This window comes from Corylus avellana, chromosome 5, assembly GCF_965113065.1.
Source record: "Corylus avellana chromosome 5, dhCorAvel1.hap1.2, whole genome shotgun sequence".
Taxonomy (NCBI): Eukaryota; Viridiplantae; Streptophyta; class Magnoliopsida; order Fagales; family Betulaceae; genus Corylus; species Corylus avellana.
This window is the reverse complement of record NC_142494.1, coordinates 21,431,640-21,458,223: the sequence shown is the minus strand read 5'-3', so window position 1 is coordinate 21,458,223 and position 26,584 is coordinate 21,431,640. Positions and strand designations below refer to the sequence as shown.

Below are 26,584 nucleotides of genomic sequence, written 5' to 3'. Positions count from 1 at the left end.
ATATTTTAAATTTCAAAAGTCTGTTTTATTCGGTTATTCGGGTAGGAAAAGTGGATTGAGATTACTAATGACGGATGAGTTCGAAGCGATGGTAGTGATCTGATTGTGGTTGTTGGGATGGACACATGGCAGCCGTTCGATGTTTTTGAGGAGTTAAGTAGCAAGGTAAAAGTGGGATTCTTATTTTTTACCGCTTGACGGTATTTTGGCAAGAAAGCGAGAATGGTGTTGTGTGCGGCCCTACTACATAGCAAAACGACGGCCTCAAAAGCTCCTCCACCAACGAGGTTTATCAAATACGCAATGGGGGATGTACGTCACCTTTGTCTGTTGGTTTTGTCGGTAAGTTCTGCTAAATCGTTGGGTTTTGTGGGTGAGTTCTACTGAATCATGGGATTTGGGAGTTGGGTCTGTTAAAGTTATGTTGGATCGTTGGGTTTTGTGGGTTGGCTGTTGATTTCCCGTCGAGATTTGGCGGGTGTCTGATTTTATTTTAACAGAGTAGCATATTTGTGTCTAATTAATCTATTTGCTTAGAATTAGACATCCCATCAATGATTTACATGTATAAATGTTGTAGCTGCACCATTTTTTGCTGCATAATGTTCCCGATTTCCTTATGTTTCTACAGATTTTCGTAAATGAAATTACGAAGGGAAGCATTTATTACCTTATCCTTCCAAGAATATTAGAAAACATTTTATTGGAAATCCCTATACTTCTTCTGTATACCCTGGCTGATAGAATATGGATCTGAAATAAGGGGAAATCTTTCTCTGCCCTGTGGATGGGTGGCTGGGTCCTTTGATTAGTGTAATGTATTTGGTGGCTTTAGTTTAATTCCACTCTATACTAATGTATGCCTATTGTGGAATGGAATGACATTTATGATATATGATTATCATCTTTTGGGGTTTTATCAATATTAGAGCAGAAGAAGTAAAGTTTTTGTTCAATGCTGTTTTTGATTTTGATTTTGATTTTTGATTTTTTTGATCCCTTGAATGTTACATTTTTTTTTTTAAATTTTTTTTTTTTCTATTTCTATTTGGTCTGTGGAAGAATGTGATTGAACTTCCGGTTCATAGTTGTTAAGGGACAGACTTATTTACATTCTACTACTATCACTCTTCCTCTTGGGATTTGGATAACACCTCCAGCCATAGAAGCAAAACATTTAAAAACAAAGTTTGTAAATCTGTTGGTGATTCTTTGTGGGAATTAGTGTGTCAAATATTCTCTTGTTGTATTATCAATTTTTTTTTTTTTTAATCTTAAATTCATATTATTCACTAAGAGACTTTATTTACTTTGTTATCTTAACTTTTACCTCTTCCAATGAAAGTGGCGTAGGGTTTATGGGATTTCTGTGTGTATTGTCTATTTGAGGCTTTATTAAACATTTTCTCGAACTAATTATAACGACCAGTTGACTGCTTTAGGGACATTAGCTAATGCGTATGATGAAAATCCATATATTATACATGTTACTTTCATTTTATACTTCTCCCCTTCTTTAGAAATGTGATTTTTTTTAGTGACATTTTCAAGAATCTCATTACACTTCATATTTTCTTTATGTTTCCACAATGCTAGTTTTAGAGATGATTATGTTGATACTCATTCATTGGCTGACTTAATAGCATTGGCATATATAAAATTCTACTGTTGGGTTATTGAGAACAAGACCTTTCTTCTTTGATTCTCATATCACGAGCATTGGTATGGTTTATTTTGTTTTATGCTGTATGAAATAAGCTTTCTTTTTTCAGTGCATATATTCTTCATTTAATTCGGTTTATTACTTGTCTAAGTAAGAACATTGTTGTTCTGCATAACAGTCTTGTATTTTGCTATGAATTTATTTCAATTTTATTCTTATGTTGGTTTGGTCATTTTTAAAGCTTTAAACTTATAAATATATTGTTATCAGAATTAGCTGATTGTATTATGAGAATACGATGCAAATGCTTTTGATTGTAGGCTGATCCTAATTCAGTTCCCTGGGGTTAATTTCACAATTAAAATATGTCATATTCAGCAAAATATACTCATCTTTAATGTTAACCAAAACAAACAAGGAAGTCCTAGGTGGTTTCTTTTTGGCAATGACTGTTGTTTTTGGGTGGTTTTAGGTGTATTTTGATTTGATTGGGAAATGGGTTATGTTAGTTGATCAATGCGGTGATCTGAGTAATGTTGGGATGTGGTAATCTTTGTGCCTGTTAAATTTCTTGACTTCTTGTTGAGTTTTGTGGGTGTTTGATTTGATTTTAAGAGACTTGGGCTGTGCACTAGTGTTTGGCTTTGCATGTGTATAGGGCTGTAAACGAGCCGAGCTCGGGCGAGTTACGGGTGTCCAAGTTCGGCTCGCATGTACTGTTCAAAAAGCTCGAGCTCGGCTCGAGCTCGTGACGAGCCCTAAATGGTGGACTCGGCTCGGCTCGGTAACATTAACATTGTGTGCGAGATCGAACTCGAGCTCGTCCACAACCCGAGCCGAGTGCTTTATCGGGCACTCGGCTCGCTCAGCTCGTTTAAATTAAAAAATAAAAAATAAAAAATAAAAAATGGACAATAAAAATTCTTAAAAAATTTAAATTCTTAAAAATCCAATTCCAACTTTCAAAACCAAGTTTCAGATGGAATTTAGAAATAAAAACAATCAAAAATCAAACACAATTAACCAAAAATGCCATTAGCCCCATCCATTACAAAAAGTAAAACCAAACAAATTTACAATTACACTTTCTTTTATCATTCACTTAACCCTTCTAAACAATTACAATTTACAAATACAATCTAATAAATTAAAAATCAATTTGCTGCAAAAATGCAAATTGACATATTCACTTCATACTGAGTCACTAAACAATTAAAATTTACAAATACAATCTCATAAATTCAAGGCTTCAACCTTCAATTACAATTAAAAATTAAAAATTATAAATCACAAAGCAAATATAAAATGCAAAAATCAAATAACTAATGCAGAAAATTGTAATGTGTAGAGGAAACTCCATATAAAAATATTCTATTTTCCATCGATCACTTGCACTGGTTTGATATAACGTAGCCTCCATTTCCAACATTTTGTAACTCGGGCATCACCTAACACAAATAATGGCATCCATGTCAAAAACACAGTTGCAGAAACAAATCTCAAATTGGTTAAGTTGTTCCTGTGAGATTTTTGTTTTCTCTGTACCAAAAAGAAAACCACATGAACAGAGGAAAAATTGGTGGGGGTACTTTATATTGACAAACAAGCGACAAATACTAACATGGAAAATATGAGTAGCATATCAATGCATCAGGAAGCCAGAAATTCATTAGTAATTGAGGCCAACATCCATGAAAACATGAAAGAAAAGGGTATACCCCTATTATATAGACTATTTTCTTTCATCAGCAAGAGAGATCTAATAGTCATTCTTCACATAAGGACATATTATACTTATCAACTCGGCAAAATCAACTAAAGGATTCCTATACAGGGCCATAACCTAAATACATTTGGTCTTACTAAGTGTTATACCAAGCAATTGCCAATACTTCTTCAGAATTTGATACTTTGCCCCTATCCCCAGCAAACATATCTAAGAAACCCTAAAACAACCAATTAAACCATAGACCAGTTCAACCATAGCTACAAAATATTATCACAACATTCACATTTTCAAGATGTCCAATATTTCCTACAAAAGCCAAACAGAGTCTTGAATAGAATTGAAGGTGACCTGATGCAAAGATATTTATGTACTAAGGTCCAATGTTTGCATGTATTTAAAGTAAAAGAAGATGAAAACGTACACAAACGCAAGAATACCACATAGAAAAGTTTACCTGATTAGCTTTGCGCCCTAAACTGAGCTCTATTTATCTAAATAAAAAAACAGGAAAAGGAAAAGTATCAGTATGAAAGCCATTTTAACCAATATACCTTCATTGTTTTTTGGGAGAAGTAATAACATATTACCAAATATACCTTTCATTGAAAACATTGAATACTTACTAACTGATCTGCAAGCATCAAAACTATTTTTAAAGAAAACTTTCGATTGCAATAGTTGAACAAGTCTTCTAGGATTGCAAACTTTCGATTGGCCCTAGAAGGTCAATAACCATAACATTGTACTCGCCCTCAACACCAAACCATTTCAGATGGGTGATACTCGCTTCATACAAATAAAAAGATAAATAAGTAGATACATAAATTGATTTTAACTAAATCCCTTCATATCAACTCACTATAGACAAAAGGACTAAAAGAGGAAACTTACTCCCTCCTTGTAGAAGCATGTATAACTTTGACTCATAATGAAGCTAAGGGTGCTTGGTCTTCACAGATTCCTGAGGAAACAAGGAAAGTATGTATAGGTTGGCAATGAAAGTCATAAACTTACTAAAGTAGCACACAAGCAAAATCACAGAAACAAAACATAGACAAAATTATCATCAACCAAACATAGCCAAAATTAAAAACAGAAACAACAAAAAAGAACAGAAAACAAAAAAAACATGGATTATTCACGGTAAATGCTACAAAAACCCACGACTCAAAGTAATCATTTCTAACAATCAAGTTTGATAACTTATGATGGATGATTGCTGGACTAATCAACTTAGTCATTAGGCATCCAACATATTCAACTTGTTGAGGCAAATTGACATAAAGATTTAACAAATTCAATTTGAAATTTTAGAAAATAAGGAATTACCATCATTCTGGCATAAGTAGATCCAATACGACCACCACCAATGACCTCAATTGTCTGTCCTTTAAGCAACTTTCCTACATACCTAGCGGAAAACAAATATATCCAAACCCAATATCGGGAGGGACATTGCAGACCCAGAATGTATAGTATTTTGGATTAAAAAAGATAAATCCAATTAATAATTAACAAATAAATATGCAACTACTTTGGCCAACAAATCATTAAATAGGAAGTCAAACATCAAATATGCAATAATATTATCATCTTTAAAACTTAATACAAATGTAAAGTTGCAAAAGTAAGGTTGGTAAGAGTCGTAAGACAATCTGTCAATCTCCATTTCAGTATCCAGTGGATCTTCTTGATAAGCATCCAATGGATCTTCTTGATTAACAACTTCATTAATGGCAGAATCTACAACCGGGTCCCCAATTTTTTCTGGGTCAGCAACAATAACATCATTACTAATTCCAAATGAATCCTCGTTTTCATACTCTTCTACCTCAACTGGTTCAAGGTTGTTCACATCTTCCTCCTCCATCTCTTCTAAGATATTATAGTATGTATTATTAGAAAAAGATAGGGTTAGAAGATGAACCAAAAATTGACTCACAATATGAACTTGAAAGCATAAAAATTAAGCATAAATCAGAGCATAAACCAAAACATAAATCATTCAGCATAAATCATAGTAGAAATCATTAATATGAGCATAAACCAAAGCATAAATCATTTAACAAAAATCAGAGTAGAATCATAGCATAAATGGTTAAAGATAAATGTTAGAACATATCTTCGAATAACTGGGTCTAACAAGAATATAAAATATCATTACATCCTAGTTCCTAATGGAAAAACAGATCAGAAACACATTAAAAATTGATATTTGTCCTCTCAAAATTATGTAAAACAACTTCTTGGACCCAAATAAAAAAAGGAATAATTCTAACAGATTCCAGAAACATGTAGTCGAATTGACATTAGAAATAATTCAAGAACATCATCCCATTGATTTCAGAAACATAATAATAAAAAATAAAACTATGTACGAATTTCAAACAAGAACTTGAACAAAAAAGACCGGCATCAATCAAGAAATTTTAAAGATTTGACCAAAACCCACTTTCAAAATTTCAGTTCATACATTAAAACAACTACAAATTTCATAACAAATGAAAATAACCTTAGAGTGACAGAGTCAGTATGTTGTTGTATCTGGATGCGGGTTGTGGCTTACAGTTGCAGATTCGACAATTAGGATCAAAGAGGGAAAAATTTAACAGTTGTCCCTGAAAGATTAAAAAGCAAAAAAATCACGTTAACATTCAAGCTTAGATATACTGAAAATTGAACTCCAACTAGAAATAAAATGATACGAAAATCAAAGGAAAAATTTAACATAACTGTAGCTTGAAGTCTTCTTGAAGAATCGAGAGATATTGTGGGGGTTCTTGATTCAGACTATTCAAAATGCTCTTCCTCTCAATTTTGTGTGGAAGAAAATTGAGAGCGACTAGCCAAATGGGGAAACAAGAAACATCCACGCCCAAATAAACCAAATGACGAATGGCGATGATGAGTACCATATCAATCAGATCAAGAGTATTGTTTGCCTCTTCCATTGGCGTGTGTGAGGAGAGAAAGACACAAAATCAGAGAAACGGCGGCGAGATGGGATAGGTAATACTTCTTTTCTGTATTATTTTTTGGCCGTCTGGTTCTAACTCGGCGAAAAGGGTTTTGAAACCCTTTAGAATCTCAAAACCAATTTGTTTAGATGGCTTAGAAGCCATTAGATCAAATGCTAGAAACCCTAGAATGAAAATCAAGCCGTTAAATTTCCTTTCTCTGATAACAAGTAGTTGAGAGGAGCCATTGCATTGAATGCAAAGCATTAATTGCTTCAAAAAAATTGTGTGAGCACTTCACGTCGTTCATAATGAGAGACAGAGTTTCTGCTTTTTTTTTCCTACATGTGTTCACATATAAAATCGACATATAAGTTGATCCTCACCGTTCAGTATTTATTAATTAATTTTAAGTTGTCAGATTATATCAAACAAAGAGATCCTATGAAAAATTAAAGCACCATATAATTTCCTTATATTCAATATTCTGAAACAAATGGTTAGGATTGGAAGATTAAAAAATCTAACGGCCAGGTTGACACCGAAAATTGAGGGATTTTCTCCCTCACGGGCCCACATGTCAGCCATTCAAAAATCAAAACTTCTTCAGAATTTAATCTCCTATACACGCGTTATTGTGAGATCTACGCTTTGTAATTCTATGCAGTCATCCTGAACGTATATCAAATTTCGACTAAATCCTAGTCGTTGAAATATATGGAGGACAGTACACTTAGCCACACCGTATGCATTCCAATATACAAAGTGCTATATATATATATATATATATATATATATATATATATATATATATATATATAATATAGCTGTAACCCACTCACTTGACACATGTCACACTGATCTAAGCTTTAAATGTATTTTGTATTTTGTTTTTATTTTTTTAAAAAAAAGAATGGTTTAAATTGTTTAATAACTTTAAATGTTTAAATTTAATTCTCTTTTTAGTATAATTAGCCAATTAGGGACTTAGGGTTGAAAAAAAAAAAGATTTAATTTATAATTGTGTTAGTATAAATTGCTTAATTCTTTATAATTTAATTTATTTAAAAAAAATTCAATATGTTGAAAAAAAAAACTAATATTAATAATTTCATATGTTAGAATATATACTAAGTAGTCTACTATATATATATATATATAAAAGATTGATACTAACTATAGAATAAAAGATCTTAGTTGATGATTAAATGAAAATCGTTGGATCTTTAAGCTGTGATGGACATGCGGGACATGAGATTATTTCCATGTGAATTTATGCCTTATAACTGTAACCCACAATCACTCATCAACGGCTCACATTTAATAAAAAAAATTGAACGCTTTAGTGCATTTTCACGATAATTTAGGTGATTTAAATATAAATCCTTAATTAGCACCGGTTTTGCTTTTTGGCATTAACTATCATTAACTTGGTAGTATTTTTAAAAAATTACTATAATGGGAACTGTTTATATTAATTAATGACATTAAAGTATTTAAAAAAAATATATTAAGTTAATAATTATTAGTAATACCATTAAAAAATAATATCTGTATTTATTTATTTATTTAAATGGGACATTATTTGTTTAAATATTGTCTAAAGAGTAATTGTTTTTTGAACACTATCTAAATAGCAATTTGTTATATTGCATTAAAAATTGATCTAACGCTTATACTAGGTGAATAATTGGTTATACTCCTCATATATGAAAATTCAATAATTCATGACATATTCAAATAAAAAAATTTAATGCAAGTGGCTGAGTGAGGTTTTGTAAATTATAATTTGTTAACATTTTTTATTACTGATCCTTTATGGAATGATTTAAGGACTTGAACTTTGATCAGTTGGAAAATCATGAAATCGGAAAAGAGGATAATTTTCGAATGAGACTTTCCATCTTTGGATCATTTATTAATTTTTTTTTTTTTTTTTGTTTCCATTTTGAACTATGAGACTTTCAAAAATTAAAGGTTGAAGAAGATATGAAGATACTAGATAACATAGTATTAATTCAATTTTTAATGGTTTAATGCTACGAATTGAATACTATTGACTTTTTTTTTAATAAATTGCGACATGTGGCGCGAATCCATTTTTTTTAAAGGCTAAACCGGTTTTTTAAGACATAATTTTTTAACATTAATGAACCCATCACTTTTTAAGAGTGCAAAACTACGTCGTTTTTGACTCTTTGAGTAAGAAATAAATAGTTAAACAATTGTTTATGTGTAAAACAAAGTCGGTTTAAAAATTGGTAAAAAACAATGGTTTAAAAAATGGCTACGAAATTAAGAGAAAATGGTTAAAAAAAAGCGTTTGTATATATGTATAAGTATAATTTATAAGGACTTATAAGTTTATAACATACATTTGAACTAAGTCTCTATGTACTTAATTATTGTTTTAATATGAACTTGTATTCTTATAACTTATGTCATATTATATATATATAATTTGTTAATATTTGCTTGTATTTTAACTATTCAATATAGTTATAGATTTAATTGGTTAACAACTTAACCATATGTCATGATATTTCATATTAGTTACTATTTATGTAACTTGTGTTAATTAGCTTACTTTATTTTTGTTTTTGTAAAAGGGAAATAGTTAACTTACTTAGTAATACTAAGTTAGTAACTTATATGTTAACTAACAAGTATGTATATTATATATTCGTATATATAATCGTCATACAAATATTAAGTAACGTATAATTTTTTCTTTGTCAAAATAACCTATAGTTAATTATACTAAGTTAGTAATTTAATATATATTAACTTGGTTAATATGTTAGTTTATTAACTAACTAGTTACTAGTTAGTATGTTAATACTAATATATAACACATGTATAATAAAATAAGTAATATACATAGAAGTATTCAGTAACATGTACTTAATTATATTTACTTAATATATATTGATTAACTAGATAATATGTTCATTTATGATCTAACTAGTTAGTATGTCAACTAATACATATACATAAATATTAAATAATTCATATAACATATATTATTTAATTACTAATATACATATTTAAATATATATATAACTATTTTTTTTGTAATATATATATATATGAACGAGCTAACAAGTCGTGCTAACGAGCCGGTTCGAGTCTTAAACGAATCGAGCTTACGAGTCCCCGTCGAGTTTTATCGAGCAAGCCGGGTATGTATCACTAACTAATCGAGCGGGTTTTAACAGTAACAAGCGGGCTTGTACAGTGTCGAGCTCGAGCTTAACCGAGCGGGTATCGAGCGAGCTGTCGAGTTGTATTAGCTCGCTTACACCCCTACATGTGTATGTCTAATTGATCTATTTGCTTGGAATTGGAAATCCTTTTAACTTTTTACGTTGTACAATGGTAGTAAACTGTTCGATTTCTTATGTATAATGAATGGTTCCCAATTTCCTTATATCCTTGCTGATTTCAGGTAATGTAGTTGTGAAGGGAATCATTTATTAGCTTTATTCTTATTTTCTTTCCAAGAATATTGGAAAACATTATATATCATTGAGGATAGTTCTGGACAAGAGAAAATTGGCCTTCAAGGAAGGGAAAGCAATGCAGGATCTGCAGGAAAGGCATTCAGTGCAGACAACAAAGGATTTCAACCCTTACAACTTTTCAAAATTACAAGGAAACACGATTTCTACTCCAATAGGAAACTCATTCCATAAGAAAATATGCTGAGTTAGCTTTGTAATCCTTAATTCCTTCTTTATTTTATATTAATGTTCTCTTTCTGTATATAATGTATTGAAGAAAGCTACTTATCAAAAAATAATGTATTGAAGAAAGCTTTTCTTGTAATCTAAATTCTTTTACGCCATTCAAGAAGGAAAATGTGATGTAATTTTCCCATAGTCAAGTCCAATAAGGAATTATAATTTCATAAGGACTAGTACTCCGAGTACCAGTTTGAGTCAGATTTGTTTCTTAGTAGAGTTAAGAGTCATAGTGAGTAGTAGAATCAGTCCTAGTCCTAGTAGGTCACTTGGATAATTTAGAGTTCTATTTTGATTAGTATTGTTCCTCTATCTCCACAAAAAATAGCTACAAACCTATCTAATAAAGTGACATATGTCATTTATAATGTGAGAAGCACATGTTTTTTTATTCCCTTCTATTTAAAGGGAGAATATTAATGAAAAAATATGCCGGAGAAATTAATCTTTAGACCTTGTTTTTGTAAAAAGTCTAAGTCTAGGTTCCCTTATGACTATTGAAAGCCACGACTCCCTCTAACGAGCCAATCTATCTTTTTTTTTTTATTATTATTATTTTTTTTCTTTTTAATGTCTTTGTTAATAGTGGGCTCGCAACAAAATGATGATAGCTTACTAAATTATGGACTTATCTATTTATTATTCACAATGGAATTTAATCATTCACAAATTCATGAAAATGAATCTATTATTCATAATTGAACCTAGAAGGAAAAAAAGGCCGGCTCTTAAAAAGTTTTCTCTAAACATTGTAGTGAGTTGAATGGCATCCATCTTGAATTGTAATTTTAAAGTTGTTGGTACAGTGACCGCACACCACCCACTAGGGTGAAGAGTTGCAAGAGAGAAAGGAGGTTAGAGAGGTTCATCGGGGCTAAATCCGACAAGACCAGTTTGACACTCGAGTCAAATAAAATTTCAATAAAGTTTTGGTAACACAAATTAGATGTAATCATGTAACTAAGTGATTGTCCCCTTCTTCTATATATTGGCCATCGGGCCTCTCAAACCCCTTGATTGTAAGTTGTCTCTTAGGTCCTTCGGCTATTGGGTGTCGGACCTTTGATGGGCGACCTATCCATAAAGTTGATTGTATTTGGGCCCTCAAAAAGCTTTATATTTGACCATCCAAATCATGTCACAAGCTATTGCCACAAAAGAAGCAAACAAATTAGCATCAATATTAGGAGTTGTTAAATGAGCATGATAAAGGGCCATGGGTAGTATGCCCAAATCGCAAATAATGCCATAGCTAAAAGGAATATTGAGAACGCCCCACACATCCCTTGAGCGGTTATTGTGTAAACAACAATAATATAGCTAATTGCTGACCGTGTTCTTTGTTCTTTTGCTTGAACCAATTGCCTTTTTGGGTATATTTATAATTATATTATATATATTTGACTACTTTAAGGAAGGTCAAACACATCCTTTTGGGGTAGGCCCCAAGCGCCAGACTAAAAAATGGTCGTGAAATTCAACCACGCACGTAGCCGCCTACCGACCCGTGGTTGATGTCACTCTTCCCAACGCTCCCAACTACCTCAACCTGGCTAGCAGCCTAGCAGTGCAGTTGAACTACTCTAATAAGTGTCTCATCTCTCTCTCTCTCTCTCTCTCTGTGCTAATGGAGACAATGAGCTTGTGGGACAACTTGGTCGAAGAGGCACTAGCAAAGCTTCAATCTTTGAAACTCCTTCGGTCTCTGAGACCCATTCACCTCTCCAGTCACCAGCCACGAAAAGCCATTGAAAATGAGACTCAAAACTCCTCGAATTCCGAACAAGAAGAAAAAGGACACGAATTCTTCCAGGTGTTTGATAAAATGCAGCCCTGGGACCGGTCCTCTGTGGAGGTTCAGATGGCCGAAGAAACATTTCAAAGATGGATCCGTGACCTTCCCAGTACTGGTACGCTTCTTGTTCCTCCTATTCCTGTCGTTATTTGCTTTATTTTTTTTTTTTTCAATTTTGTAAATGATGTTTGAAACTTGAATATGCTCTGCGTATCTGAACTTCGAACTTAACGACACTTTTCCTTAATTTTGAATTTTCATCCAAAAAAAAGAGAAAAGAATTATAAATAAACGTCGACCACTGTTGTATTAATGCGTCATTGTAAAATCAATAATATGTATATGCGTATAGTGAGATTTTAGTCGCGTAATGAGGATTGTACGGTGAAATGGGTTTCATTTATTTCTTTGTTACATGCAACTCTGTTTTTGATCATGATGAGAGATGACAATAATGGAACGTGAATGAGGGTGTCTAATGCTCTTGGTAAATGATGCATGACAGATGACAATAGAGTTCGGATGAGGACGACAGAGTTCATTTTGATTTAATGGGAAATTTGGGGGGAAGATATTGAAGAATATAGTGACCTAGAATATTTGAATTTTGATCGATTATGCTGAGTTATAAACCTTTGATTGAAACTTTTTTCATAATTAAATGTGTGATATCTTTGATTTCACCGAGTAATCTTAATGGCGTCAACAGGGTATAAAAGATGTCTTAGCTTTTGGTATTAAGAAACTGTTAGATCTTGAATATTACTAAGATGTAGCTTCTTATCATTCTCATTGGCGCTCATCATTGAAGGAGACGAGGCTTCCTGTAGAGATGAAGTAACTGATAATGAAGAAAAGGCTTGTCCTCAGCAATCCAAAAGGCTACTTTTGTTCTCTGGAAATGATTATTTGGGCTTGAGCTCACATCCGACAATTGGAAATGCTGCTGCAAAGGTGTGCTTGATGATATTTCTTTTCTCAAATTGTACTTTTGCCAGATTCATAGGTTTTGTTATTTTTATTATTATTTTTCCTCTTCTCCTGAACACACTGCTATAACATCATGAACTTTTTTGTAAACCAGGCAGCCCAAAAACATGGAATGGGCCCAAGGGGTTCTGCTCTAATTTGCGGCTATACCAATTACCATAGGCTACTAGAGTCAAGCTTGGCAGATCTGAAGAAAAAAGAGGTAAAAGTGTAAAATAATTGTTAGAAGAGTTTATTAGGATTAGAAGAATCTGTTACTGATAGGGATTTGTTACAGGGGTATTTTGGCCATTGCATTGAATTTTAATATTATATATGATAAATGGGTGAGAGAGTGCATAAGATTCGCTAGCCTTCTCTTTCTCTCTAAGTAGTTTTATGCAAATTCTATAACATGGTATCGGAGCAAAGATCTCGAGTTCAAACCTTGACAAAAAGGACTTCCATGCTTATCTATTATAGTAGTCTTAATGAGTAGTATAGTTTGAAGCCTTAAGAAAAGAAAACGGTTTTTTCAGCCGGGTGAGTAACAACTCAAGAATATATACGATAGACTAGTATACCTTTAAACAATTTACCCCCAATTTCAGTTAAATATTCCATGTGTTGGACCGCACTTGTTGAGAGGAAGTTTAAGCCCACATGTGAGGGGGAATGTGAAAATATAAATTAACTGATTAAATTCACAATTTCCTAGTAACTAAGCTTTTTAAATAATTGGTAATTTAACATATATATATATATATATATAGGGGGTGAAAGAGGCTATGTAAGATTTGCCAGCCTTCTCTTTCTCTCTAACTATTTCCATGAAAATTCTACGACAATAACAATTCCTTAAGCTATTTATTTATTTATTTTTGTGCTTCATATTATATTAAACCATTTCTCAATAAAGCCTACCTGTTCATATCAATATAACCAAAATATCTATAAGGCAGTTAGAAATGTTGGCATGAGGCAGGGCGTGGAAGAATATCATCTAGAGTGTTGGAATTCTACTTGCATGATTGACCTGGTTCCAATGATGACTGTTTTTCAGATCATGGATTTTCAATACGTATTTCGATTTTGTTGAAACCACGTAAATTAATTATATGGTTTTCTTGGAGGTTTAATATTAGGTTTAATATTTTGGTTGTATTCTCTTGATCACCTCTTGTAAATCGTATAACCTTTCCAGTTATTTCGACCGAAAGCTGATGCATTCTTGTTTAAAATTTATTCTATAGGATTGCCTTCTTTGTCCTACTGGGTTTGCAGCCAATATGGCCTTAATGGTAGCATTAGGAAATATTGTTGCTCTCTTGGCTGCAGGCAGAAAACTTTTGGAGGAAGAGAAGATTGCCATATTTTCTGATGCACTGAATCATGCATCAATAATAGATGGTATTCGTCTTGCGGAGCGATACCGAAGTGTTGAAGTGTTCATCTATCAACATTGTGACATGTCTCACCTTAATGAGCTCTTGTAGGTTTTTACCTTTTGTCTGAAATGTTCAGTGTCCCTGTTATTGTTAAGCATACTAACCCAGGACTCATATTATTGCAATTCATTTGTGTTTTGACAGATCGAAATGCAAAATGAAGAGGAAAGTCGTTGTCACTGATGGGTTAGTCATGTTATATCAAGTGTTACTTTCAAATTCATTTTCTGCAAGCTCCTTGAGGCTGAGAAAACTAATTAAAAATAACAACCAGGAAAACACAGTAAATTGTTTGAGTACTTTCTATGAGATTCTAAATTTTCTTCTCTTTTTTCCACATATTATGTTGTCAAATGGACATTAACAAACTTTTATCTTGGATTGGATTGAGAATAATTATCAACAAATTTATCCTGCATTTCTTTTTAGAACTTATACATCAAAGTCAAAGGTTTCCATATGTAGCACATTTATTTTATGGATCCCAACTGATCATGCTTATATCATTTAATCTTTCTTCTCATTCAGGCCATAATGAGAACGGATTATGATATAAGTTATGAAAATGAGATAAGGGACTTCCAAGATGTCTTTTAATACAAATTCATGAGGTTTATTCTTTATGGCATAAGGTCTAAGCCTGAGTTTAATTGCTTCATCCACTTTGCATAAAACTTAGTATCAATTGTAAGTCTTCTTGGCTTCACATGTTTTGCATGTTGAAACCAAACATATTTGGTTTTGGCTTTAGTGTTCATATTTCTCACCACAGAAATGACTGTACTAGGATGGGCTCAGTTAATCAATGGGAAACATTTTCATTTTTGTTTGTTTAGCTAATGATATCTATGTCTTGGTGATTGTTCCTTCTGCTGACAGAGACTATGTTAGGTGTTATTCTTTAAGCTTATCTTCTAAACCTTCTTGTGACTTCATTATTTACAAAGTCAATGTTTCAACATGTGTGTGAGTGTGTACCTGTGCATTGTTGAACTTGGTGGCTGACTTCAATCTCATTTTATTGCAGTTTGTTTAGTATGGATGGAGATTTTGCACCAATGGTTGAGCTAGTAAAGCTTCGTAAGAAGCATCAGTTTTTGTTAATCGTTGATGATGTAAGTCACTTTTTTTATATAACTTATCAAAAAAAAAAAGTCACTTTTATATATTGTTGCTTATGGAATCAAAAGAAACTGTTTGGAGCCTGTCTTGTAGACATGCATATTGGGATTGAAGTTATTAGCGATCAACATGCACATTGGTATTATTTGTGTGCTACAGGCAAAAATGGCTTTACTATTCACCTACTTCGATGCAGATATATATGCTCTGAACAATAAGTAGTTACTCTTTTTGAGAGTTTTTTTTTTTTATTGTGTCAGGCTCATGGAACATTTGTTTGTGGAAAAAATGGGGGTGGAGTAGCTGAGGAGTTCAATTGTGAAGGAGATGTTGACATATGCATTGGCACTTTGAGTAAGGCTGCAGGTTGCAGTGGCGGATTCATAGCATGCAGGTAATCTTTTTTTATATTTTTTTATTTCTTTATTCTTTCCTCAAGGTACTGATGGGGAAGAATAGAAATAAATAAACAGAAACAGAACTCGTCTAGCAAACTTTTGGGAACATAAGACTTTTCATTGTATTAGATCTATCATAACAACCATTTTTCTGTTGCATTTATATAACGAGTTCCTTGAATGTTTTATCTCATGCACGTGAAAATATGTTTGATTTAGTTATGCCTTTTTTCTGAATGCTGTAATGACAGCAAAAATTGGAAGCAACTCATACAATCAAGGGGTCGCTCCTTTATATTTTCAACTGCTATGCCAGTCCCCATTGCTGCAGCTGCCCATGGTAAACCTTAAAATTCCTTTCGTTGGGTTCATTTATTCACATATTAAGCTCTTTTGTTTTTTATTATTGGTAAGGTAAACATGCACGCAGTGGGTTTTGAACCCACTATCTCACCCTCTATCCCATTTTTGTGGGGGAAGAAGTGTCATCCGAGCTATAATTTCTTTCTTGTTCATGGTTCTGGTACTTTTCATTGTTTGACTATGGTTAGTTTCCCGTTTACGGAGATTTGCATCATCTGGCATGTCTTGTGTATGCATAAAAGGTCAGGAAGTAATGTACATATTGTAGGAGATATGTTAGAATTCCAGATTTAGCTTTGATATTAAAAATATGGGACTTTCAAATGCCAAAGCAGACAGGTAGCCATTACCTCAGTACTTGATTTGCCTGTTAAAGGTTACAGACTCAAACTCAGATTGTATATGGGCAATCTGAATGCAGATTTGGCCTCATTTTGTTAATTCGCTTTTTATAGTCAGTGAATTTAACTTTTCAGCATGCGAATTCTTTTTTCTTCATGAATACAAGATTCAAGGACAATTAAAGGATTCTTAGAGAGAATCACTACAGTTTTATCCTAGTTCACAGTGTTGCAACAGCTGATTTTGATGCGTTCTTGCTGACCAATTCATCTGCCATACTCTTTCTGGTGCATTTCTCAAAGTCGAAAATGGAATGAGCAAAAGAACATGTAGAAGAATTGTCAAAGTAACTGGAACCCAGAAAAACCAAAGCCTGAAAATATTTGTTAAACATATGTAATTACATAAAGGCCTAGCTAATTTATATTCTTCATAATGAGTTTATGAACCAATGTGTCATTTATTAATTTCTATTTATACTCAAATATGTATACCTGTTTTTTGGTATTATAAGTAAGAACCCTCATATGCCCATTTCAATTATATCGTCCTTTATAAACAGACTTAAATATGTTCTTAGTTTTGACGCTTTCACGCTGGCAATACTGCTCACACCATATGTGACTTAGGACATTAGAGGTCTTTTGTGTGTGTGTGTGTGTGTGTCTGGATATGTGTTCGGATGCTTTTTTGCAGATCATATCACACTATTTTACAGTTGAGTGATATCTTTATATGTTACAATCCTTCAGAAATAAAAATTCTTATCTGCATCCAATAATTGTCTCGTTGGTGAAATGCTTTCTATGTTAACAACTTGAGTATGACATGTAGCTGCTGTAATTGTGGCGAAAAAGGAGACATGGCGTAGAAGGGAAATTTGGCAACGGGTGCATGATTTTCATGCTCTTACTGGAATCCCCATCACAAGTCCCATAATATCTCTTATTGTAGGGAGTGAAGAAAAGGCCCTACAAGCCAGCCGGTTCTCTCTCTCTCTCTCTCTCTCTGTCTCTCTATGATTATGGTCATTGTTAAAACTGCTACTGAATGTTGGTCATTCTGGAACAGGCATTTGTTGAGATCTGGCTTCCATGTAACCGCAATCAGACCCCCAACAGTGCCTCCCAACTCATGCAGGTTTGTTGTTTGCTGTTCCCAGGTGTTTACCTCCTTTATCTGAAAATTTGACTTTAATAAGAATGTTTGATTCCGCTAACCGAAAACAAGGGATTTGATTTGCTCATTGCATCCTTCACGCATGTATAAGAGTATGTATTTATGCATTAGCGTTTTCCACATCCTCCCATCATATTCCATGTGCCACCTATCTAATCTACTGACCAGAGGTGTCCATGGTTCAAGTCACGTTATATTGGATTGGGCCAAAATATCAACAAACTGAATTGTGTAAAAGACTATTTAATACAACTCATTTTATTTAGTGGAAATGCATATGCATATAGATTTGTATAAGATGACAGCGGAAGAGATATTAGGGCTAATGCTAATTCATTCATGTCAAAGTTTGGACGTCGAAAGCAAAGCCATCAATTATAGTCTGATTTGAGTTTCTAGTATCATTTGACGTTCTATTCTGGATGTGAACCCTTTATTTATTTATTTATTTTTATTTTCCAATGCACTAATTTATCTTTTTAATTTCCTTTTTCCCCCTACTTAGGCTAAGGGTAGCCCTGAGTGCAGTGCACACAATGGATGATCTGAAGAAGCTCACCACTGCACTCTCGCACTGCATTAATTTCCAAGATATTGGCTACCAAATCCCAATTGGATATGCAAGGCTGTAGTGCTTGAATTCTTTTTTTTCCTTCCTCTTTTCTTTCCTGGATTGCATTGATTCAATTTTGCAAGAATGATTGAAATGTTGCTATTGTTCTGTCAATCAGCAGTAATAAATATACTTTAAGGGGCAGCCTGGTCTTTTTTTTTTTTTTTTTTTTTTTTCAGCCATAAGCTTTTATTGCTTGCGAAAGACCTGACTAATGGCCTGTTTGTGATTGCGTTTAAGGAGTTTAAAAGTGCGTTTAACACTCAAAAAGTCCGTTTGAAGAAAAAGATAGTCGTTTGGTAAAAAAATTAAAATCGCTTTTAAGGATTTAAAAAGCTTAAAAATGGTCAAAATACACTTTTAGCAAAAACTTAAAAATTGAGCTTTTGCCAAAAAATATTTTTTTGACTTAAAAGCTTTATTTTTCAAACGCAATTTCAAACAAGCTTTAAGATCACTTCCAAGGGTTTATTGGTCTACATTATTCTTGTCTGCCTCTGTGCATGTGAAATCTAAGCTAGGACCACGGTCTTTTCTACTGACATTAATTTAAGCCTCTGAAAATATGAAAACTCATTTTTGGTTTTTGTTTTTTTGGTAACTTTACATGACTTGCAAAGAAAGTATTGTTATGGATGGGATAATCTAGAAAATGTTGGCACCTTGCCATTGTATCCTCATGCAAATTAGGCGGGCAGTTAATGGTGTTTGGTGGACCCAGATATCCCTATATTCTTTTTTGGGGAAAAGTACCCATTTGATTAGCTATAAAAAAGTGGACAACCAACGTGCATGAGCATTTTGAAAATGTTCAATCGAAGGGAACCTATTTGTTTTGCATCATTGCAAATTTGCATGGCCAAGTATCCAGAATTGAACTACCAACATATGTATATAAGAGACAATGGAACATTATTATTATTAATATATATGTATTCTTCCAAAAAGATCAACACATGCAATCACCATTGCATTACACGCAGCTATAACGTTGGGTCTTCTTAAACCTTTCCTACTTCCAGAACCCACATGCCCAATATTTAATTATATCCCCTATTCCCCTATTCCCCTATGCAATTTAGTTATATTGTCCAAAAGTGTAACTATAGTAGTATACTATTATATTCCCTAGGAAGGCTACAATTGAGCCTCACTATAAATGATGTGATTAGGCAAATTAAAAGCAGTTAATCAACCCCGATTAGACTTTTCCAAATACGATGATGGGTTGGAAGTAGCCAGAGCCAACCATAAGCTTTCTCCTGATGGAAAACACGAGGAGTTGGAGGTGGAAGAGGAGCAACCTCCACAAGGAGTTTGCTGCTGCTCATCACAGTTGCTTGTCATGATGTCCTTTGCTTCTGTTTCCTCGTCCTGATCTTTCTTACCCATTGCCAACTGTATAGAAATTAAGTAGCAAGTAAAAATACACATCATAAATTAAAATTAAAATGGAAGAGGAGACAAGGACTGATCAGAGCTGCTCACGTACACTTGGCATTGAAGCATCGGAGGTAATGTTATGGTGGCGTCTTTGGTAGGTGATGGTCCCACTCCCACAGAAGCCAGCTGTGTCGCTGTGTTGGATCTGAGGGGGTTCATTGAGGTTGATGACACAGCCCTTGAAAGTGGTTTGTGGGGTCTCAGGTGGAGGAGGAGGAGGAGATGGGGCGGGTGTAGCGAGACTGTTAAGAATGCCGGCAATATTGCTGACAGCTGGTAGCCTCTCAGCCAATGGTTTGACAGGTGAAGTTGGGTGGTGGGGCTTACATGGAAGGAGGAGGTGGGCAGCAGAGGTGGCGGAAGAGGCTGAGGGTGGGGTCCGGACTACAAGGAGGTCTTCAAGGTGGACCACAGACGACGACTGAGGGGACGTGGCCATGTTTGGCCACAGGAAGGTACCCTGTGGCTTGCAAATCCTGAACCCGCTCTTTAGCCTTTCTATCTTTGCTGCCTTGTCCTCTGTTGCTGTCACTTCTACTGCTGATTTGTTGTTTTGTTCCACCTGATCTTTTCTCTCTCTTTCAGTGTCGGATGTTGTTGTTGGCGATCCTATCAATAATGGCGGTGGTGCTTCTGTTTCTGACATGATTGGTTCCTCCATTCTTGATTTCAGCATCCCCATTAACTCCTGCATTAATGCAATTAATTAATGATCCCAGCATCCTCATCAGTCAACACCATCAATGATGTACATTAATGTCATTGATCCCCATGCTATTAATTATTATGATGTTGTTTGCAATACTTAATATCATTCCTTCATCAAATCAATACATCAAATAAAGTGACAAGAAATTATAAGAGTCGCTCATCACGTATGAATTCATCTTCATCATGTCATTAAATCATTCTAATTATAACTACTCATAAAAAGAGGAGACGGATTTTTTATAACAGTCGCTCATCACGTATCAATTCATCTCCACCACGTCATCAAATCATTCTAATTATAACTACTCATAAAAGAGGGGACAGGTTTTTTAGCCTATTTCATTGACTCTGGTTAGGAGGACCTACTTTCTCGATCAATTCTTTTACTGTTTTACAACAGATTAAACATCAACAAAGCAATTCAAGTTCAGGATGTTATCTTCTGATCAATTGTTAACCAATATATATGAGACTTAATTCAGTTTGATAATGCATTGGGAATGAGTGAAAATTAAATGCATCAGTCCCAAATTAATTTGAATACTACTCCTCTGACCGTAAATTATCACGTGCTTCACATCAATTAAAAGCCCAGATCATACTAAACACTTTCGATCAACAAAATATCGAGAACTAAAGGGGTAGGTTCAAGGTTTGGTACCTCCATTCCGCTCAAAGATTGTGAAATTTCCATCAGCTGTTTTTCAATCTTAGATTTCCTATTCATCAATTCAATATGCATTTCCTGTGAAAAGATCGATTACGCACGTAGTTAATTAAAAGAGGCATCGATCATCAAGCTGAACGAATGAAATTAAAAATAAAAATTAATCCATCCTAAAACTTGTTCACCTTCAATGGAATCAATGAAGCTTTAAGGTCCCATGTCAGAGTCGTCACAGAAGAGGTTGGGATAGGGACAATAGCTAGATTCTCCTCTTGCTTCTTGGTCTCTAGCTCCTGCATACCCCTGTTTGTTCATTAAGACCAACTCCAAATAAGAAATGGGCCAACGTACGTAATTAAGAGCAGTGATAACAAGCAAAAAGTTACTAGTAAGATCCATAAAGTATACCTACAAAAGGACACATAAGTTCACAACTGAAAAGAGAAATTGGACATTTTACATCAATGATACGAAGAAAAAGGTCACTACTTTTGTATTTTGGCAATTTCTTCCTTGAGATCCCTTAGCTCTCTGGCACAAATGGGATCCTGGGAGGGGCTATCTCCAGGCTTCCATCCAGGTGGTGGAGTCCAATAAGGGTCCTGAACCCCAGCTTCCTTTCTGATATTTACTAGATCAGCACTCTCCAGCCAATACTCCATGGCCCCTTCAGCATTGTGCCGCCGCCTGAACCGCTCAGCCCCACCGGGCGCCACTTTTCCAGCCATATGCTTCAGCAAATGGTCTAACAAACCAGTATCGCCGATGAGCTTCCTTGCCTCCGTTCTCAGAGCTGGCCTTAATATAGGGTTCCCAAAGACAGCTCGTTCTGCCTTCAAAATCTTCAACATGTTCTCCTCAGCCAACTTATACCTTCAAATACAATTTTACCCATTAATTAATTAAAAAGCCAAATCCCAAACCAACTACTTGACAAAAAGAAAAGAAAAAATTATAAAATTATATATCATTGTCCAGTCCTCTGTCTTCACCTCTCAACAGACCATCTTTCAATGGATTCTTTGAGCTTTTTCTTCTTACTCTGATTGTAAACCTGGGTCTGGCATTGGTTCTCATGCTTTGCTCTTTTGGGTTTTTGAGCTCTGCTTGAACCATGACAGTTTCTCTTAAGATTCTTCCTTGTCTTAGACGACTCTACCTTTAGACCTTCTTCAATTTCTTCTATCTCATCCTCATCTCCTTTCCCTTCTTCTTCTTCTTCTTCTTCTTCTTCTTCATCTTTCGCCTTCCTCGATAAGGTTTCAACATTTTGCTCTCCGAGATTGCCTAGAAACCGGACCTGCTTACGCTTACCCCACTGGACCATCCCGGTGAGTTTGAGGTCAGACCAGCACAAACCGTTTTTAGAAACCGCATTTCTAAGCCTAGTCCTCAAGGCTGGGCCCGAGTCTTTCTCAGCCACCGTAGAAGGCACCAACCAGAAGCTCCACGAGTTTTGCTTTTCTGCAATTTCCTGGGGTGGTATTCTTCGGTAAAGCACGTCTCCAGCCAGGTCTGAATCCATTATGTATTTCTCGGTCAGAGCAGGGAGCTTCTTCCCCTCCAGTTTCCCACAGTTCCCATCGCTGAAGTGCGTACGAAGAGAGTAAGTGCTTGGGTACCTCACTGCTACATTAAGCTCCGTCTTCTCACTCACCTGCAATATCCCCAGTCATCAATATTAAAAAAGAAAAAAAAAAAAAAAAAAAAAAAGCCCACAAAATATTTGAAAAAATTACTCACACATATATACGGAATATGAAACGTACCATGACGACCCGGATCGAGTTAAGCTGATATGGGGTTTTAGGGGTGAGCTTGGAGTGGTCGATCTGATAGAAAGAACCCACTCTGACGTGCTCTATGGCCTCTGAAGCCTCTGCAATGCGAAAAAGGCGCAAACGGGTAAGTCGGAGTCTTAAACATTTTGTACAACTGTTTGTGTGAGAGGGACGTCGGTATAAATTCGAAGCAAAAGGACGGGGAGGGGCATATGCGGGATGTGAAAAAAAGATACGTATCAGGAGGGGGTTGTTGATGGTGTCTTACCGAGTAGAGAACAAATGGAAGAACTTCTGGGCAGTGTATGTCTGGCCAAAGATTGCCTTTCCCCTCCATCTTCCAAGTACTCCATTTCCTGCCCAAAGGGAAACCAAAAGACGACGAACGCACACACATACACAGACACCACGTACCAAATACCCAATTATTCCGGTGGTCAATAAAAAATACACATATTTACACTATACCCCTACTCTCTTACTCCCATCATCTGGCCTATGCACCCTCTCTCTCTCTCTCTCTCTCTCCAGCTCTCACACGCACACACAAATCGTCAGAGAAAATATATACATATATATTTTCTATGGTTCTGGTAGTGGTATGGTTGCCATTGCCATGCCATGCATGCGGTTTTCGTAACTCATTATTAGAATCTTCTCCGGTTCCTTCGCCCTTTTCTTTATTTATTTATTTTTTAATCTACGACATGTGCACGCACAATTGTAAGCCCCAACAGACTGGCCCGGGCAGCCTTACACGCGCGATTGTAGAGCGTGCAGGGGACAGTAAAGCTCACGCACCGCCGGATTGGCTATTGCTCTCACCCTAACAGTTCCAAGGACAAGAGTGGGAGAGAGAGCCGGATGCGCGAGAGAGAGCGACAGCTACAGGCACAGTGAGAGAAAACCTAACAAAACGCTACACAAAAGTAGGGAGAGAGAGAGAGAGAGAAGAGAGCGAAAGATTACAATAGTTGGTGCAGGATCAAATTCACTCGAGTTTCCTCCGTGTATGTGAGATCTGAATAAAGAACACAGAGCAAAATGCAGTTTACAAAAACGATGACCGAGAACTGCAAAAGATGAAGGGACAAATTTAGAAATTTGGAGTTTTTTTTTTTTACTTTAATTTGCTTGGACAAGTTCTACGAATGGTAAGAAATTAAGTATGGCGGCTGTGTAAGAAAAAGCTAACGAACACTATTGACTAACCTAGCAAAATCTGCAGAGCTCTCTATTCGGAGACAAACATTCTGAACCAAAAACAAATACGAAAAGAAATCACAAAAAGAAGAAAGGAAGTACAAATATATATATATATATATATATATATAGCAGAACTTTTCATTGAAAATTTTCTCGAGAAAAAGAGAGGATGTGGTGCGAAAATCTGTTACGCACGGAAAAGTGAGCAGTGCAACATTTCAGAGTAAAAGAGAGGGAGAGAGAGAGAGAGAACAAATTAATAATTAATTACCAGACGTCTTGCATCTCACGTGAGCTCTTCATCCATTTTTGGTCCCCTACGCGGCATTTTCCAAATATGCCCCTCACTAGTCTTTTTTTTTTTTTTTTTTTTTGGTCGAGAAAATTGTTGGATTGAGTCCCAAGTTACGTTTCTTTTTCTAATTCACATTTTTGTCCCATTTTATTAACTGATGAGAAATTAATTAACTACTTTTAGTGGAAACTATATATATGGAATAAGATACAAAATAGGTATGATTGTTATACTAACTGTTTATTGACAACAACATCAAGAATCTAATTAATAATTATTATTATTATTAAAAAAAAAGAAAAAATTTAGATACATTATACATATGATAGAATGGTAAATAAGAAGCTTCCACATGATCGGCCATGAGCTAGCTAGTTAATTAACCCTATTGCTTGCATAAACGAAATAAAAAACTAACAAATTGAACCCAATGCTACTCGGGCTTCATACTCTATATGTATTGTAAAAATAAAACATAATACAATTACATGAAGTTCAAAGTAGGGAGTTTCACCTAAACCATCCTAATTAAAGTAAATCACACGGCATATATGAAGCAAAATTTGTGATAAATGAAAGCTGTCAATATACTTTCTTCTCTTTTATTCTCTCAATCACGGAAATTTCTCAATTCTACTAGAAAATTATAAGAGAAACTACATTTAATCTTCCGAAGCTAGACCCATTTTTCAATCTCGCTTCTAATGTTTAAAAAGTGGCAATCGACCCTCCTTCCCCCTCCCCTAGTGGCAGAGCCACATGTTGGCCTATAGGGGTTGTGGCCTCTACAGACAGGGGGTAAGGGATGTATTGTGTCAAGATTCCTTTTAGATTAAAAAAAAAAAAAAAAAATAGGTGTAATGTAGGATACGATAGAGCAAAAATGGTGGCCGAATTTGGACATCTCACTACAATTATTGAATAAAAAAGTTGAAAAAGTTTTTATTTTTATTTTTATGGATAAGTTTTTCTGTTATTTGTATTATAAGATAATTTTTTAATTATTCTTTTTTTTTTTTTTTTGTTTTAAATTACTAAACACAATAGAAAACAAATTATAGACCTATGTCCTTTCTTCGATTGGCTTTACGCAAATCTCAATCTACAAACCTTAAAACATTAGAAATTTAGATAAAGAAGCACTAGGTACGTATAATGACACACTGACATACAATAATTAAAGAGACATGTATACTTTTATATATATAAACACAGACAAACATAAATAAGGGACACTATCAATCGCTAACCCAAAAATTTGATTCAAATTGCCATAAACTCTTAGAAAGTATTCTTTACACACCTTTAAACCATTTATGCATTTTTTTTTTTAATTTTTTTTTGGTGTTTTTTGGTTCAATTATGTTAAGTTGCCATTCATTTTTGTTTTAGATTATGTTTATCATATTTTGGGGTAATTACCTTTTACCCCCATGAACTACAGCGCATTGGCACTTTCTTCCCATGAACTATCAACTATGACACTTGGCCCCATCAAACTATCATCTTATGACAAAAAACCTATTTTCGTCAGTCAAATGGGTTAAAATTGACAGTCAATAGTCATGTGCCATTTTAATTGTTTTTCTTCCATTTTTGCCCTCACTTCAGACCGAGAAAATGACGTTTATACCCTCTTAAACCTTAATCCAACACATGAAAACAATTTTAAATGAGAGCAAAAGTGGAAGAAAATTTTTTTTTTAAATGGCGCATGACTTGCACATGATCGTTGACCGTAACTCTTTTGACTGATAGGAGGGGGCTTTTTGTCATAAGATGGTAGTTTGATGAAGTTAGGTGTCATATATAATTGGTAGTCATGGGGAAAAAGTGCCAAGGTATTGTAGTTTATGGGGGCAAAAGGTAATTACTCCTCATATTTTAGTTTGGCCCCTACAACAATGATGTTCTAGCTCCGCCACTGTCCTCTCCCAAAAATCAAGTTTCAACTCCTAGCAAGTCTGCCCATTTGTTAGCCTTTGTCCGTCTTCCATGATAGAAAATTACCCACATGAGTCGCGCGTGAGTTTTTAGCAGATGAAGTCCCCAAAATGTCCTTAATGGGGTGGATGAAATCTCCAAAATGCCCCTAGGCATAAAGAGTTTTTTTTTTTTTTTTTTTTTTAAATAAACTTTACATTAACTCCCATGAACTTT

At 34.6% G+C, this 26,584-nt stretch overlaps 2 protein-coding genes and 1 long non-coding RNA gene across 3 annotated transcripts; 1 reads left to right on the top strand and 2 right to left on the bottom strand.

The window, feature by feature from the left end:
* The first annotated feature begins 92 nt into the window (after positions 1-92).
* BIOF (biotin F) lies at positions 93-18,486 on the top strand. The gene is made up of 12 exons (XM_059596112.2): positions 93-342; positions 11,507-12,002; positions 12,699-12,841; positions 12,972-13,079; positions 14,110-14,348; positions 14,449-14,490; positions 15,332-15,419; positions 15,687-15,820; positions 16,076-16,164; positions 17,364-17,514; positions 17,601-17,669; positions 18,214-18,486. The coding sequence occupies exons 2-12, from the start codon at positions 11,720-11,722 to the stop codon at positions 18,338-18,340; spliced, it is 1,473 nt and encodes a 490-aa protein (XP_059452095.2). The 5' UTR covers positions 93-342; positions 11,507-11,719; the 3' UTR covers positions 18,341-18,486.
* On the bottom strand, positions 2,958-6,601 carry LOC132166603 (uncharacterized). Its single transcript, XR_009438581.2, has 7 exons — positions 6,126-6,601; positions 5,905-6,010; positions 4,722-5,267; positions 4,284-4,353; positions 4,016-4,178; positions 3,847-3,883; positions 2,958-3,111 (listed from the first exon to the last, which is right to left on the bottom strand). It is a non-coding gene; the product is annotated as an uncharacterized LOC132166603 (long non-coding RNA).
* A 1,026-nt stretch (positions 18,487-19,512) lies between the features above and the next one.
* On the bottom strand, positions 19,513-24,436 carry SWI1 (SWITCH1). The gene is given in 12 exon segments (XM_059595229.2): positions 19,513-19,719; positions 19,814-20,452; positions 21,137-21,220; positions 21,328-21,445; positions 21,632-22,015; positions 22,135-22,799; positions 22,912-23,021; positions 23,192-23,318; positions 23,320-23,385; positions 23,725-23,808; positions 23,893-23,944; positions 24,420-24,436. Coding segments are annotated over 12 exon segments (2,553 nt in total).
* Between the last annotated feature and the right edge of the window lie 2,148 nt (positions 24,437-26,584).

Excerpts from the sequence above, each read along its gene's own strand:
- BIOF (XM_059596112.2), top strand. The coding sequence starts at position 11,720 with ATGGAGACAATGAGCTTGTGGGACAACTTGGTCGAAGAGGCACTAGCA. Across the intron at positions 14,349-14,448 it reads TCTCACCTTAATGAGCTCTT|ATCGAAATGCAAAATGAAGA; the intron begins GTAGGTTTTTAC and ends GTGTTTTGACAG. Across the intron at positions 16,165-17,363 it reads CATTGCTGCAGCTGCCCATG|CTGCTGTAATTGTGGCGAAA; the intron begins GTAAACCTTAAA and ends TATGACATGTAG.